General features: G+C 37.5%; 2 protein-coding genes and 1 long non-coding RNA gene across 4 annotated transcripts; 2 read left to right on the top strand and 1 right to left on the bottom strand.

Annotated features, from left to right (window-relative positions):
- Positions 1-800: 800 nt before the first annotated feature.
- Positions 801-3,397, bottom strand: LOC103981680 (uncharacterized). 2 transcript variants are annotated; one of them, XR_010512969.1, is made up of 3 exons: positions 3,203-3,397; positions 1,169-1,284; positions 801-1,107 (listed from the first exon to the last, which is right to left on the bottom strand). It is a non-coding gene; the product is annotated as an uncharacterized LOC103981680 (long non-coding RNA). The 2 variants fall into 2 exon arrangements; XR_010512968.1 differs by having other exon boundaries at positions 801-1,284.
- A 353-nt stretch (positions 3,398-3,750) lies between these two features.
- Positions 3,751-7,428, top strand: LOC135646983 (uncharacterized). Its single transcript, XM_065165673.1, has 3 exons — positions 3,751-3,909; positions 4,805-4,975; positions 6,884-7,428. Exons 1-3 carry the CDS (start codon positions 3,847-3,849, stop codon positions 7,106-7,108), a joined length of 459 nt encoding a protein of 152 aa, XP_065021745.1. The 5' UTR covers positions 3,751-3,846; the 3' UTR covers positions 7,109-7,428.
- Positions 7,429-8,144: 716 nt separating this feature from the next.
- Positions 8,145-13,608, top strand: LOC135646967 (uncharacterized protein At1g32220, chloroplastic-like). Its single transcript, XM_065165672.1, has 7 exons — positions 8,145-8,333; positions 9,464-9,557; positions 9,620-9,708; positions 9,867-9,922; positions 11,426-11,572; positions 12,989-13,114; positions 13,186-13,608. The coding sequence occupies exons 1-7, from the start codon at positions 8,203-8,205 to the stop codon at positions 13,467-13,469; spliced, it is 927 nt and encodes a 308-aa protein (XP_065021744.1). The 5' UTR covers positions 8,145-8,202; the 3' UTR covers positions 13,470-13,608.
- Positions 13,609-14,553: the final 945 nt, after the last annotated feature.

Raw genomic sequence — 14,553 nt, 5'->3', positions numbered from 1 at the left:
TGGCTTGCTACCATTGGTGTTATTTACTTTTTCTTCGTAGGAATTTAGTTTTTGTTACGAGATCAGTTCCTTGTTGAATGCGAGTTTTATAACTTTTTTAAGGATTGTAAGACCAATAAGAGCATAGTTATCAGAGTCGAATCGGGAAGTGATCCAATCAAGCCTTGGGTTTTTAGTTGGACCATATGTTTAATTTTAAAACTTTAATATATATATATATATATATATTAAATAATTTAAAATTATATATAATAAAAAATATTAAAAATAATTAAAAATAAAAATTATATAAAAAATAATAATACAAATCAATATTATAAACACAAATATTGATAGTAATTACACTAAATTACTATCAATACATCCAAGTGAATCAGACCACCGCCACTCGGTTCGGTCTAACTATGATCGAGAGAATTAAGCTACTGTTGTTCTTCAGGATTTCTCAATAATAGCAGGTAAAATAATGGGGATTTCAAACATATTACAGCAACTTAATACCAGGGCATACAATTTCCTTGTGACATCACAGGTCAAAAACATATATAACTTCTTGACAGACCTCATCATTGATCCCTCCAGATCATTATATTACGATCATTGACCATTATATTACAATTTGAATGATGACTATCCAAGTCAGAAAAAAATAATAATTTGAGAAGATAATTTAGCTGGTAAAAACTTCAACGATTTATCGCAAGATCCTAGTTTGAATATTGTCTTCGTCACTTATCCTTTACAAAAAAAATAAAAAAAGATAAAACTGAGTACATCAACTCTTCCGTTGCCAGATATCAGAAAGAAAATTCCCTTGACAAGAATCTATTATGGTGGAATATATTCATAATTATTATGCCTCCAGTGACAACAAAATACTTCAACAATACAAAGTCCAAATAAGCTAGTTACGCTTTGAAAAGCTGAGAACACGCATAAATTTTCTTATGATGCATCAAGCAAATCATCAGTTAAGATTCAGCCGCATTCTGTCATCTTAGTGATGATGATCTTGAACATAACGAAAGCCACAGTGTTTGCAGACCGCTGGTGCTTCCAGGTCAAGGCAAATAAACTCTATTGGATGGCCAAGGGCCGGATTACTATCTGCATTTGAAGCAGAGATTTAGTTAGCAACATGAAATGAGCAAACCATGAGGTGAATTACCTCCACAGTTGGAATTAGGTTGGGCAACTATCTCCTTCACAAGCAACAATCCGACCTTCAAATTTGACTGGAGGCACTTCGTTGATCAATTGCATCAGTGATTTCTTGCTGGTATCCTGCGCCGCTCATTTACACGTAGCATATGAAATTTTAATAAATATTTAGGAAATAAGTCAGACTTCAATTTATACACACAAGTTTTGTTTTAAGTGCATATGTTATCATTCATCATAGCTCCAGAGCTGCAGAAGTAAAGGGAATCCAAGCTCAAATTTGGATCTAAGCTGTGGATGAGAGAAAGCACTAATTGTCGTACTAGGATGGCCAAAAATTAGTTGATTGTTTATTGCCATTTTGTGATAACAGTTTCACAAGAAAAAAAAAAGGAAAAAAATTAAAACAAAAGTAGAAATGGGGGAGAGAACATCAAACAACATTTGGCATGAGATTCAGAATGGTAGACTATATTTCATGTCAGGATTTCTAGAACATAGGACATGATGTATCCGTCTCTGGAAGATACTTTGACGTCCTCTAAAACACTAATTTTCCATGAACTGAAAGTTCATGTCTGACATTGTGGGTTTGGCATTATAAATAACAACACTCTAACAGTGGCACAGCCAGATAAAAAAAATTACAGTCTATCTATTGATGCTGCAACTATTCAGGCATGGTTTTGATATTTATTTTGCAGAATATGTGACACTAGTAATAAAAACAATAATTATGATACTTGATACGATTCATGGTTATGGTTCTAGAGCATTTGGAGTTTATCAAATCATGCTTTATGGAGTGCATATGTATTGTAATTTTCACAAATATAATGCCACGGCATTATACGGTGGCTGTGATCACAAACATTGACATGATACAGATACAGCCGCATCAAACAGGCATTTTAGAACTTCACTTACCAAGTCAAATATTTTTAGCTTCTGCCAAACTCAGAAATTAGGCAGATAAGTGAGGACAGCAGACGGAGAGATTTGAAACAGAAATGGAGTAAGGGTCTGTTTCATGCAAGTCTTAGAAGCTTGGATTAGGAGCAAAAGGTAGCATCTTTTGTCTGGATACAAGCGAGCTGCATTAGACTTCCTCTAAGGTTATCAAGCTCAGTTTAAGACATGTACCGAGAAATCTAAATTGCTTAGAGAACTGGACAACAATGTTAGTCAAACAAGATTTGACAGGCCAGAAAGTTTCCTCTATAATGTAAAGGTAACATAAAAAATCAATGAGTTTCAATGAATTCCTAACTTAACAGCGAATAATGGAGAGGCATGGTCATTCTATCTTTCTTTGACTGAAATTATTTAAAGGCCCAGGTGCCAAGATGATGGTCAATGACCTGCTTCGGATATGAAGAAAAGGCTTTAAATGGAGAACAAGCACAAGAATGTTGGCATGATGAAAAACTACCATTCAACATAGTGTCAGGTGGATCCAAGTCTCGGTTGGGTCATTCATGAAATGAAATGGCCTTCAAGAATCAGCTTTGTAGGAAAGATCTCATGTGCTCAGTTGGTTAGAATCATTTACATGAATTTAAAAGTTGATATAGAGCATCATCATCTATGAAGAGAAGAACTGGGTTCCTATTCTAGTTGACTGTCTAAATAAGTTATTTTGTTTCCTTGTTCTCGTACTTGGTCCAAAACCATGAATTGGTCTCCGTCCACCAACATATTCCATTTCACAAAGATCAGCTCATATCACAGTAAAGCACCATACAAATTTGCTCAAAAAAGCATTTTTCCTCCGTGAGAAATAGAATTTTCAAGTAAAAGATCCTCACCGTTCCCCAATCTATACCGTTTTCTCGTTCATGATTCACAGCAGACCGTAAAAACTCCATCAATCGACAAAGAAGAAACTCATATGACAAAAGAAAAGCCTTTTCTAAAAGAAATTCGTGTAAAAGCATCGAAACCTTATCGCGCCGTCTTCGAACAGACCTCCCAACCGGACATCAACATCGAGTTCTCCGAAAGAATAGGGAAATTTCCAGGATCTGATTGAATCGATTACCTGCAGCCATTTGGCAGTGTGCTCGCTGACAAGAAAATCGAACGCCCTCGCCATCGGAGGGCCCCGGGGGGATTTTGGGTTTTCAGGAAGCGGGGAAGTCTTCGCGTCGCCGACGCCGACATCGCCATTGCCGAGAGAGCCGACGATTGACGGCAGAGGAGAGTTACACTGATCTCATCTAATAAACAAATAAAAATAAAAATAAAAATATGCTTTTACAAATCTGTTCTAACTCAGTCCTTTATATATATATATATATATACATATATACATATACATATACATATATATATATACACATATAAATATACATATATATACATATACATATACATATACATATACATATACATATACATATACATATACATATACATATACATATATGTAAAGAATTGCATCCACTCGTGAGAACTAAACTATGGAAAGAGGCAACGGTGGGGAATAATGCATACTCGTTGCTACATGGCGACGCCACCGGGGAGGGTAAGCTCATCCACTGGGCGGTAACCTGATCTTTTTTCAGGGTTTGAATCGGCTCCTGGTCTCGGATCGCGTCACCGCCATGTTCTATATCAAAACATCTTGCCCCTTCTATCGCACGCCAGCCGCTCCCGTCGGGCTCTCGAGGTGCTTTCGAGGCGATGGTGGGGATTTTCTCCCGGATTTCCGTCGGATGGGGGCATCGTCGAGCTCAAAGCGCGATCGTGAGCATACCAGACCTCTTAAAATCGAATCTTTTGTTGGATTTTTTTTTGGGGTGAAGAGATCAGTCTGTGTTGGATTGGATGGCTGGTCGTCCTTTTGCTCATTTTTCTGTTGCTTCTTGCGTTTTCTTGACGGTATTTCTTGATCTCCTTTGAGTTCTGATGTTTTGTTTTCTCTTCTCGAGGATTCCACGGTTTCTCGTAATCCTGTATGATTCATTTTTGAGCTTTCTTACCTTTAATCTTTTGGAGATCGAACAGTTCCCATGTTGATCTGTCGGATTGATTGACATTTTTTTTTTCTCTCTGTTTTTCTTGTCAGATTTAAGAACTTGCTATTTCTTAAATCATTTATTGTCATATTTTAGGAAGGCTGTATTATTACTGTAAACCATCATATTTTCTTCTCCAATTCAAGTCATATTGTGCAATTGTGTTTTCCCTTTTGGTTTTCTAATGTGGATATTTACTTAGTCCAATATATTCTGCCTATATAGGTTCAATAAGATAATTTTACTGGTTTATATTTCGAGTATGCCAATTCATTTTCCTGGGCATGTTTATGTAAAAAGAGCTGATAGTTTATTTAAGCTCTCCAAATCTCTATCAAGTTCTTTTTTTCTTCCTTTTATGTGCTTTGCCCAATTTGATGTTCTCTTGAATATAATTGTTGTTTTGCTTTGTTAAAATCCTCATATATAAAAAAATTAGAGAACATTGATTATTAAAAGCAGGCACTTGATTTATCTAAATCCATGTTGGATGGAAGTGTGTTAACTTAAAGAAAATGGCTGTTACTTGGAAGTCATTACACTGTCTACCTTCTCTTATATTAAGTTATCGACGAAATTGTCTTCCATTATCTTCCAATTTTAAGTGAATTCTTATGGACTAGGATGTGGCGACCCCATTGCCACCAAACATGGAGGAAAGTAGTTGTGTTCCTACTGCTGGAAGCCATGGATTTGAAGATGCAATTGAGTTTAAGCCAGTTGAGCACCCATCTGAGCCCCTAGTTCGTGATCAGCCAGTTACATGTCCACAACCAGAACGCTCAATACTAAATGTAGGTTTGCATCCTTTCGCTCCTGTAGTTTGTTTTATCTGTCAGTTGCTCATGTGGTAATTATAATTGCCTTTTGTCATGTCAACATTATGCCGTCTTCACAATCCATCCTCCTGCAGACTCTGGATACTTGCTACTGGTTTGTCCAACAAAACATGTTGAATTTGTAATGTAGATCTGTTTTTGGGTGCTATATTATAATAAGTCAAGCCTACGAAATTTTTGTGTCAACGTCTATATTTGCTTGGTATTCAATTATAAGGTCTAAGACACCAAGTCTTGAATATCATCCTAGGTTACATGATTATCGTATTGAAGATGTGATCAAATAGATAATATGATGGGTCGAACAAACATAAGAACATGGGAAAGATATGAATCTCCTAAGACTAGCAATAGAAAGTAGGAACACGTGGCATAGGCAAGAATCTAGAATTGCTGAATCAGATGTAAAATGATAATTGCGGCTGATATATATGCTACCATTAGAATAAATGCCCAAAAGTTCCTTGTTTTGGCTAACAACCTGAGATGTAATTTGTTGGAGTCAAGGAGACATGACAAAGTCTTTCCTTTGTGCAAATTACTAATTTACTCGACCATAAAATGGATGAACGGAAGCTTTTGGATCCACGTCTCCTGATGCTATATCTGTCATAAACAACAAAGCTCTTCAGGTCAAATTCAAATTCATGACCCTGAGATAAATGGGGCCCATGCCAAACAAGATATAAAAGGAAGGCAAAGGAAAAGAACATGGGTAAAAGCGGTAAGCATAGATGGTAACAACCAGAGAAAATTTTTGAAACTGATACAATATTGGTTTTGACAACCTATTAAAATGGTACATTAGCGAGATATCAAGTGGTATACCAACGTATATCTTCCTGGACTTGAGAGATCCTCATAGGTCCTATTGTATAGACTAGAGGCCGCTTGATCCTGTAACAGCCATCATGACATCAGGCTAAGCTGGATCATTTTATTGTGTCCTCAGAGATCCTTCGGAGAAAATGTAAAATATCTCTGCCGAGAATTGGGGCTACTGTCATGGAATAAGCCTTGATATTTCTTTGTGGCCTTGCATGTCCTATATGGCACCGAAAACCTGACTCCTTAGCCGGCCTGGGAGATATTCTCAAAAACTGCCTCAGTTCTGAAGTCCTATCCATTGCCCAAGAGCGATAGCTGCAAGTTCAATCCAAGTCTCGATTCACTTGGGATGATATGCTCATCCAGGTGGTCATATTCTTTCTAGATTCTATCAAAATCATTGTTACGAGCACATCCTTTCTATCAGAGTTGGCCAAGGGGCTGCCTTTATTATTGGACAGTCATCCTTTGTTCCTTTTAGTCTCTGCCTCAGCTGCATTAGGCATCTCATCTACTTGATCCATCTGATATGAGCATTGGAGGAGACCCTGATGATGCCATTTTGATGGTATTCATCTTATAGGGCCCCCTGCCTTGGAGATGCCACTTCCTTCCATCTAGGTTCCATATGGCACTTCAACTCATCAGCCTCTTCCTCCTGTCTCGCTTCAGCGATGAGGATTGTAGAAACTATTACATGATATGACAATCTAGGGAGTTTGCTCGTAACGCATGTGTGCCTCCTGAGTTGAAGTTCAATGTTTGGTGTTCCTGGAATGACCAACTTTGAAATGTCGTGATAATAGGAATGTCAGTGGACAAGTTTCTTTGAGACAGTTGGATATGTTCCTATAGTGCTACAATATTTTTCATTCATACTTAGTTTTACTAATGAATTGGCCTATGGATTTAGAGAGTCCGCTCAGCACGCAACGAAAGAACTATTGGCTGGCCACTTAGGATGGAAAGCTCAATCAGACATCAGAAAACATGCATTGTCCAATAGTAACTGCTATTTTCCTTTTGTTATTTCAGGATGGAAGAATATGGAAAGAAAGAATTACTTCGGCTACTACACGTGCAATGGCTGATTTGCCAGTTCTTGAGAATGGATCATGCCTTCAGTCCCAAGATGGTGGAGAAGAGTCTCTGCTGAATCCAGCCAAATGTCCCATATCATCGTCTCTTGGTGCGCCCAAACATAATATCGATGGTCTTCTAGGAGAATGCATTGCACCTGAAGATCAGGCTCTTAACTAGGTATATCTTATCATCCCCTCATGGCTTGTTTGGATTTCAAATAGAGGGCAACTTGATCTCTAGTTTCGTTGTGCATCGAGTAATCCATCGTCGAGCTATGAACTTATTTGTTAAGAGTAGTTGGTCAGCTGTACTTCCAAGTGTTAGATATTGAAGTTGACCCTCTTTCAAACTGTGAAGCACGCACAGAAGACACATTCAGCTGCTTGCTTACTGTGATTCTGTAACAGTAGCTGTTCAGCTAGACTGAGTGAGAAGGGTAATCTATATCCAGTGTAAAAACATTGTTCTTAGTCTGCTGAAATCTGCAAGTTATGACATATCTGAGTAGTATTCAAATAAGCTCAGCTATCTATTTGGCATTGCTGACAGTGGCTCTTTCAAAAATTTTGTAAAAAGGAATGAAGCATTTACTATTCATAAGAGCTCTCTGAGAGAACTATTTGATGATTGTACTCAGCTCGGATTCGAGCTCCAAAAAGTTCAGATAGATCTCAGAAATGAGACAGTAGTTGCTTGTTACCTGACACATTCTGCTATGAGTATATCCTCCAATTCAAAAATGATTTCTACTATGAGTAGAGCCTCGTATGAAACGAGATCTCTAATTCTTTCAATCTTCTTCCTTCAATCATTTCCATTTTCTTAATACTTAACTCTCGTATACACTAAAAATTAAAATTCCGAACCACCACTCAAGTCGGATTTGGTTTGGTGGATTATAAACTTAATCCGACAGGAATTTAAAGAACAGATCCGGTGGGATGGATCAAATTCACGATAAAATTTGTCCAAAAATAAATTATAAAGAAAATTGATGATTGCTTCACCGACGACAACAAACCCATACGAAAAGCAAGCAAAATATGTTTCCAGAATCAGGCCCCAGAAAACATTAACAGATGGAAACACCGCATCGCTCGTAGCAGTCCACAAAAATGTTGCGCTCCGTATCTTTTGCCACTTGGCAGCCCATCAAGCGTACATCTTAAATAAATCTAAAGGAATATTAAGAAAGGAGAAAAATATATAGCAAAAAGGAAAAGAACGGCGAAGAATCGCGAAGCGAGGAAGACGCTTCGTCTCCGGCGCTAATGGTGGCGATGTCGCTGTGGTCCTTCGCCTCTGCCCCTTCGCTCCCGTCGGGAAGGCCTCCCTCTCTCTCGAACCGCTCGATCCCTTCCCCTCGGTCCCTGTCTCGCTCTCCCTCGCGGCCCCCATCCAGGTCAGGGCACGTCTTCCGTCGTCGACTTGTAGTTTTGATGCACGCTCATGTCTTCTGATAGCCTCGCAGACTTGGTTCTTTGGGCTTTCGGTTTCAACCGTTCGTTGAATTCTTTTGGAATTTGTGCGATTCTTCTGTGGAAAGATCGGCCGACTTAGACACTTACTTGACCTGCTCTCTGTGTGAGTCATCAAGCGTCTTACGGATTGCGGGACGGCTTGATGGTAAGAACACATTGTGTACGGTTCTCGTCGAGTAAAAAATTGACTTCTTGGTGTGTTGCGTTATATTTGGGAAAAATAAGAGAAAAACAAGGACAGAGGAACAAGCGAATTAGATACGAAAAGGAGTTCTTGGTTGAATTTAAGAGGAGATACGGAGGGTCTGAATGTTTGAGGAATCAGTTGTTTGAGCCGCCCTCGAACAGTTGCACGAACATATCTAAGCTTGGTTTGGGTGGTTCAAGTTCAGGTTTGACTCTTAAGGTTCAAGAAAACTTGATTTCCTGGGTAACCGCAAACCCACGATCAACCCATTTAATTATCTTTAAGATGTCACCTGGGTAATCAAACTCAAGCAGGCCATTGTTGGCTCTGCTTGTTTCTTTTTTCTTGTAAAATCTTATGGCATTCGCGTAAGAGTAGTGTGTGTGGGGGTACAGTTTGTGTCTTTTACATAAGAACCATGTCTAGGATTGGAATTAGGTTCATGACTATGCACGTGGAACATTATCAAATTAAGAGAGGACTTGCATTTGGTGATCTGTTCTAATTCTAATGCATGCAGTAGGAGCATTTAGGAGCTTACAACCACCACAGAGGAACCAATGAGTAAATGCTAGCATCTATTCTAATTCTAACACATTAGCTGTTATTCCTTGCTTTCCGGAGATAAGTATGGAATTTTTAAATGGAATCTTGATGACACTGTAAATCAGTTATTGAATTTGCAAGTTTCAACCACCACATAGGACCCAATGGGTTAATGCTAGCATGTTATTTATATCTTTCCTGTAGCTAAAATTAATCAGAAATGCAAAATAATTTTAAAGGAAAGTTTCCTTAATTATATCAGTGCCGTATTACCGTGATATTCATGCCTTAACATGACTTCCTTGTTACTCCATATAGGGTCAATGTTAGATGCAGTTATGCCACATCAGATCTGGTAGAAGATTCCTCTTCCCTTCCGATTGATGTTGTCGCAGATGTGAAAACTGAAAAGGTAAATACCCTAGCAATGCTTGCTTTTGCGTGTAGTTTTTACACTTACCTGTTGTTTAACAGATTGTTGTCTTGGGGGGCAACGGGTTTGTTGGTTCTGCTATTTGCAAAGCTGCAGTGTTGAAGGGCATTGAAGTGGTCAGCGTAAGCAGGTGCATGCAGTCCTTCAATGTTTATCATATTACTGGAGGTGTTTTACTTTGTTTGTTAAGCTTTTCGTGTAATTCATATTAATTAACGTTAGCAGTATGAATCTAATTTTCTTCTTACTAGATACTACCACAACCTAAGATTTGGATTTCTTTTTTAGGTCTGGAAGGCCTTCTTACACAGACTCATGGGTTGACCAAGTTAGCTGGATGGCAGGCATACCTCTACTCCATGTTTTAGCTTGTTTTACATTGTCTGATTCTTCCAAAAGATGCCTGTTAAAAATTTGTTCATTTGTTGCTTATAGAGAATCTTCTAGAGTTGTTTCTGGGAGAATCAAGAGTGGACATATTATGGGCTCTAAAACTTCAAATGATTTTCATCTGTATGAATGCATTAATATATATATATATATATATATATGGTACCGGTGTATCGAGCGGTACATCCTGATGTACCGAATAATTTTATACATTTTCATACTGTAGCAGTGCTACAGTATAGTACTGTAACATTGTAGCGGTACCGGGCGGTCTACGTACCGGTAACCTATCGGACCGGTACGTACCGCCCGGTATGGGCGGTATGTTTCGGTATGCAAGACCTTATATATATATATATATATATATATATATATATATTGGAATACCTGTATATACAAGTTAAGAAGTCAGCCAAAAGTTTCTGAAGAGGCTTAGGTTGAGTGGTTAAAACAGACTGTACACTAAAGGATAGTAAAGAGTGAATGGATGAAATATAGTGGTATTAGACAGCATATTACTACCACGAGCATGTTGTTTCTTTGTAAAAGACTAGAGTGCTGAGAAATGAAGGTCAAGTTTATAGTTTGAGGTTTGAAACCGTCGGTTGGGCAAAGCAGGATCCTTGTGCCATTTTGTGTTACTTTTGCAGCACAAATCATCAAAATAGATGATCAGGGGTCGAATCTTGACCTAAAACCCATCATGTCAACCCAACCTGACCCTTTTAAGATGACCCGTTGGGTTCACTAGAGATCAAAAGATCTCGACCCTCGGTGAGCCATTTTGGGTCAGGTTGAATCATACAATTAAATGGGGAAATACGCTTGACCTAACCCACCGACCAACCAAATTTTTTAATGTAAAAGAACATTTTAAAGCACACCATGACTTTTTGACTTGAGTGGACCAGACCCGCAAGTTATATGGCTTGTTTCCTGGTCACAGCAAGTTAAACCACTGATGATTTGCCCTTACTATATCCCATTTAACCTGAAAACCTTACCTGACCTATTCTCATCCCTATAGGTAACCTAGAACACACCAAATTTGGGATTTAATTTAATAATGTCCTTTAATTTTGTAGATTTGGCCTATTTCGGGTAAGATAATGTCCATATTACACATTCTTCTTCAGAAAGCTTGAAAAGTTCATGACAGAATACCATACCTGCTCCTAATCTTCTTTATATACATGGGAATGGTGGGGTTCTACTTTTTTGCACAAGATCAGGATGAAAAGGCAGATTTTCCCACTAACTAACTAACCTTTTAGATCTTAACTAATTACTCTAGTGTGTAAATTTTCAATAAGTCATTTTCAGGTTGCTAAGCCTTCTCCATGTTGAGTTGTGTTTTGAATCCAAGCCCATGTTGATGGAAAAAGGCTCAAATGATGATAAGCTTTTAGTATATATTTAAGAAATTTCAGTAAAATGAATATCTCTGTTTAATGCAGGTGATGTTTTTTATTTAATGTGGGAGGAGGTGTTGGTTGGGGCAACAGCTGTTGTATCAACCCTTGGAGGGTTTGGAAATGAGGAACAGATGAAGAGGATAAATGGTGAAGCTAATATCTTAGCAGTAGGTGCTGCAAAGGATTTTGGTAAGCGTTGTTATTTAAAGCTGATAAATCATTGACTATGCTCTGCCGTTGAGCCTTTGAACTTATCGTTGCTTTATCATTGAGGTTTCTAGACGGATGCTTATTAAGTCTTTTCTCAGGTCAGATATTTATGCCAAATATGAAAATTATTTAATTATGCAAATCAGAATCATGGTACTAATTACCAAACAATGCCAACTCTCTCCTAATGGTGGAATGTATTATCATCTCTTAACAAGTTAGACAGAGATAATTACCATGTGGTGATTAGTAATGAATATTTGGCTTCCATCCTTGCATGTTTCATATAGTTAAAGCGAGTTTGCCTTTGTGAATCTGAGGTCTGTTATTTCATCATACTAGCCATTTTTCATTTAATAGAATACCTCGTAGAGTGGCTACTTTGGCCTTAAGACTGTCTCCAGTTGGCTGTTCTGCTTATTATGCACAGGATAACCACAGTAATATCTAGCTATTATGAACCTTAAATAGTAAGTAAGCCTTTTTGGTGTATCGTTCGTAGGATCTATATCTTATGACTATTGTTATTGAGGATATTTTACGATTTGTTCAGTAAGAGTTGGTTGTTGTAACACTAGTCACATTATGTTCTAGATTGCATCTTACAGATCGGATAAATCTTAGAATTTGTGTCAAAAATGTGTATGAGGTAATAAATCACTCAAGTTGATTACTTGTGATGTGTTTCTGTGATTATATTGGCAATTAATAAAAGACCATCTGAACATGCAAAAGCATAAGTATGGCCTTCTTACTTGCATTGTGCAATAGTACTATTTAAATTGAAATCCTTTTCGATGTTATTGACCATACACTTGCTATGTGGAATATTAAACACAAACTTCTCAAGAGGGAACAAGAGCAAAGTGGGAGTAAGTTTCTGAGCATACTTTTGTTTCTACTGAGCACCTTTTTGAATTGGCTGCTTGATACCTTCACTATGAAGGCACACCAGGCAGCTGTTTTGTATCAAGATTATAGAAGAAAAGAGGAGAGCTTAAGTAAAAATGTGAAGAGGAGGGTTAGATAGGAAACTAAACGAAGTACAAACTAATGAACAGGAGTATGGTAGACTTAATGAAGAATATCAAAAGTGAAAATAACTGACAACAGAAATTAAAGATTTAGTAATTTTGTCCATGAGTGAAATGTGAAAACCTATAGCATATTACCTATTATAGTAAAAATGCCTTGTGCATAAGAGCAAATAGTTGTTCCCTTTAAATGAAGTATCTTCGTTAGCTCATGTCATGAGTTCCCATGTGCGAATTGGATTATGTTGGCAAGTCTAAAATCATTCTTTATATAGTTCATTCAAATTTTTATTCATAACATGAAATTATGTTATATGCTGTGTTCGTCTCCCTGATAAGTTTCCTGTCCTATCAAATGTAGGTGTCCCTAAGTTCATCCTGATATCTGTCCATGACTACAATCTCCCCTCTTTCCTTCTTTCTTCGGGGTATTTCGTCGGGAAGAGAAAAGCAGAATCTGAGGTCCTCTCCAAGTACCCAAGATCAGGTTAATATTTTACCTCAGCATGTACTCGTACCATCCAATTTATCCTAATAAGTCAGCACATGCTTCAACAGGTGTTGTGTTGAGACCTGGATTCATCTATGGTAAGAGAAAGGTCGATGGTTATGAGATCCCACTTGATCTAATAGGTGAACCACTGGAAAGGCTACTGCTTGCCGCTGAGAATTTTACAAGGCCTTTGAAATCACTCCCGGCGTCCGATCTCCTTTTGGCACCCCCCGTGAGTGTCGACGATGTTGCATATGCAGTGATCAATGCACTTATGGATGATGATTTCTTCGGCGTTTTCACAATCGAGCAAATCAAGGAAGCTGCTGCTAAAGTGAGGTCACGATGAACCGATCCTCATACCTGTTTGAATGTTTCAAGCTCACCGATCCAATCTCCCTTATATGCCAGAATTAAGCTCCACCTTAGCCGAGGAACTCCAAATTCCCCACATTGCATTACCAAACCTTGCTTCATGTGGACATGGCTGCATGGTGTGTGATACCGTACTACAGAACCTTTGATCAAGTGTTAACATCATGATATTTACTGTAAATTTTGACAGCTAAAATGTAGAAATGTCTACTTAAGATGATACATACGAGTTTATCAACTTGTTTGTCTCTATTGAAGTATCTGCAGTTGGAATGTGGATTCTGTTCTCCTTGACTGTCTATTTGCTGTTGCAGAGAATAAGCATGCAAGCACTAATCAAGTAAATCTTGATTATTATTATTTTTTATTTTAAAGTCTTTAAAATAAGTATTTTTATTTACTTCAGCCTTTAAAAGCTTGAAATTATGTTATTTTTTAAAACTTATCCAATTTGAGGTGACTTCAGGTCAAAAATCACTTGAATATTATTAGAAATTTTTTTTTGTTGTTACGAGGAGTTCACTATTTTTGGTAACTATTATAATTCATCACTAACTTTTATAGATAAATTTTAAAATAAAAAATCACAAATGACTTAAGAATGTTTGAATGACCACTTTTATATTTTTTTATTTTTAAAATAATAATAATATTTTTATTTATCTCGATCCTTAAAAGCTAAATTTTATATTTTTTTATAACCTTAAGGTAAATTTACAATCATTTTGAGCCAAAAATCACTTGGAAATTATAAAAGAAGATTTGGTAAAGTTTTAAGGAAAAAAAATAATAGCCGGATTTTACAAAACAGTGTAATTTACCTTTCTTTTTTTTGAGAATTTCTAAATTTTCTTTTCTGCTTTTCCCAGAACACCAAACAGGGGAAATTCGATAGGTACCCCCAGCACCCGAACGAGACGGTTCCCTGATTGGTGTCTCGATCAAGACAGGTAGGCTGGAATTGGGCGTAAGCCGTAACGGTCACATGAGCAAATGATTCAGTCGTTTCTGTTTGTAGCCCGGCCACGTGATCGAGAATATTCCCCAACCGTTCCTCT

Source organism: Musa acuminata, chromosome BXJ1-4 (assembly GCF_036884655.1).
Source record: "Musa acuminata AAA Group cultivar baxijiao chromosome BXJ1-4, Cavendish_Baxijiao_AAA, whole genome shotgun sequence".
In the NCBI taxonomy this organism is placed as follows: domain Eukaryota; kingdom Viridiplantae; phylum Streptophyta; class Magnoliopsida; order Zingiberales; family Musaceae; genus Musa; species Musa acuminata.
Note: the sequence above shows the minus strand (reverse complement) of the source record. Positions and strands in the feature narration are given on the sequence as shown.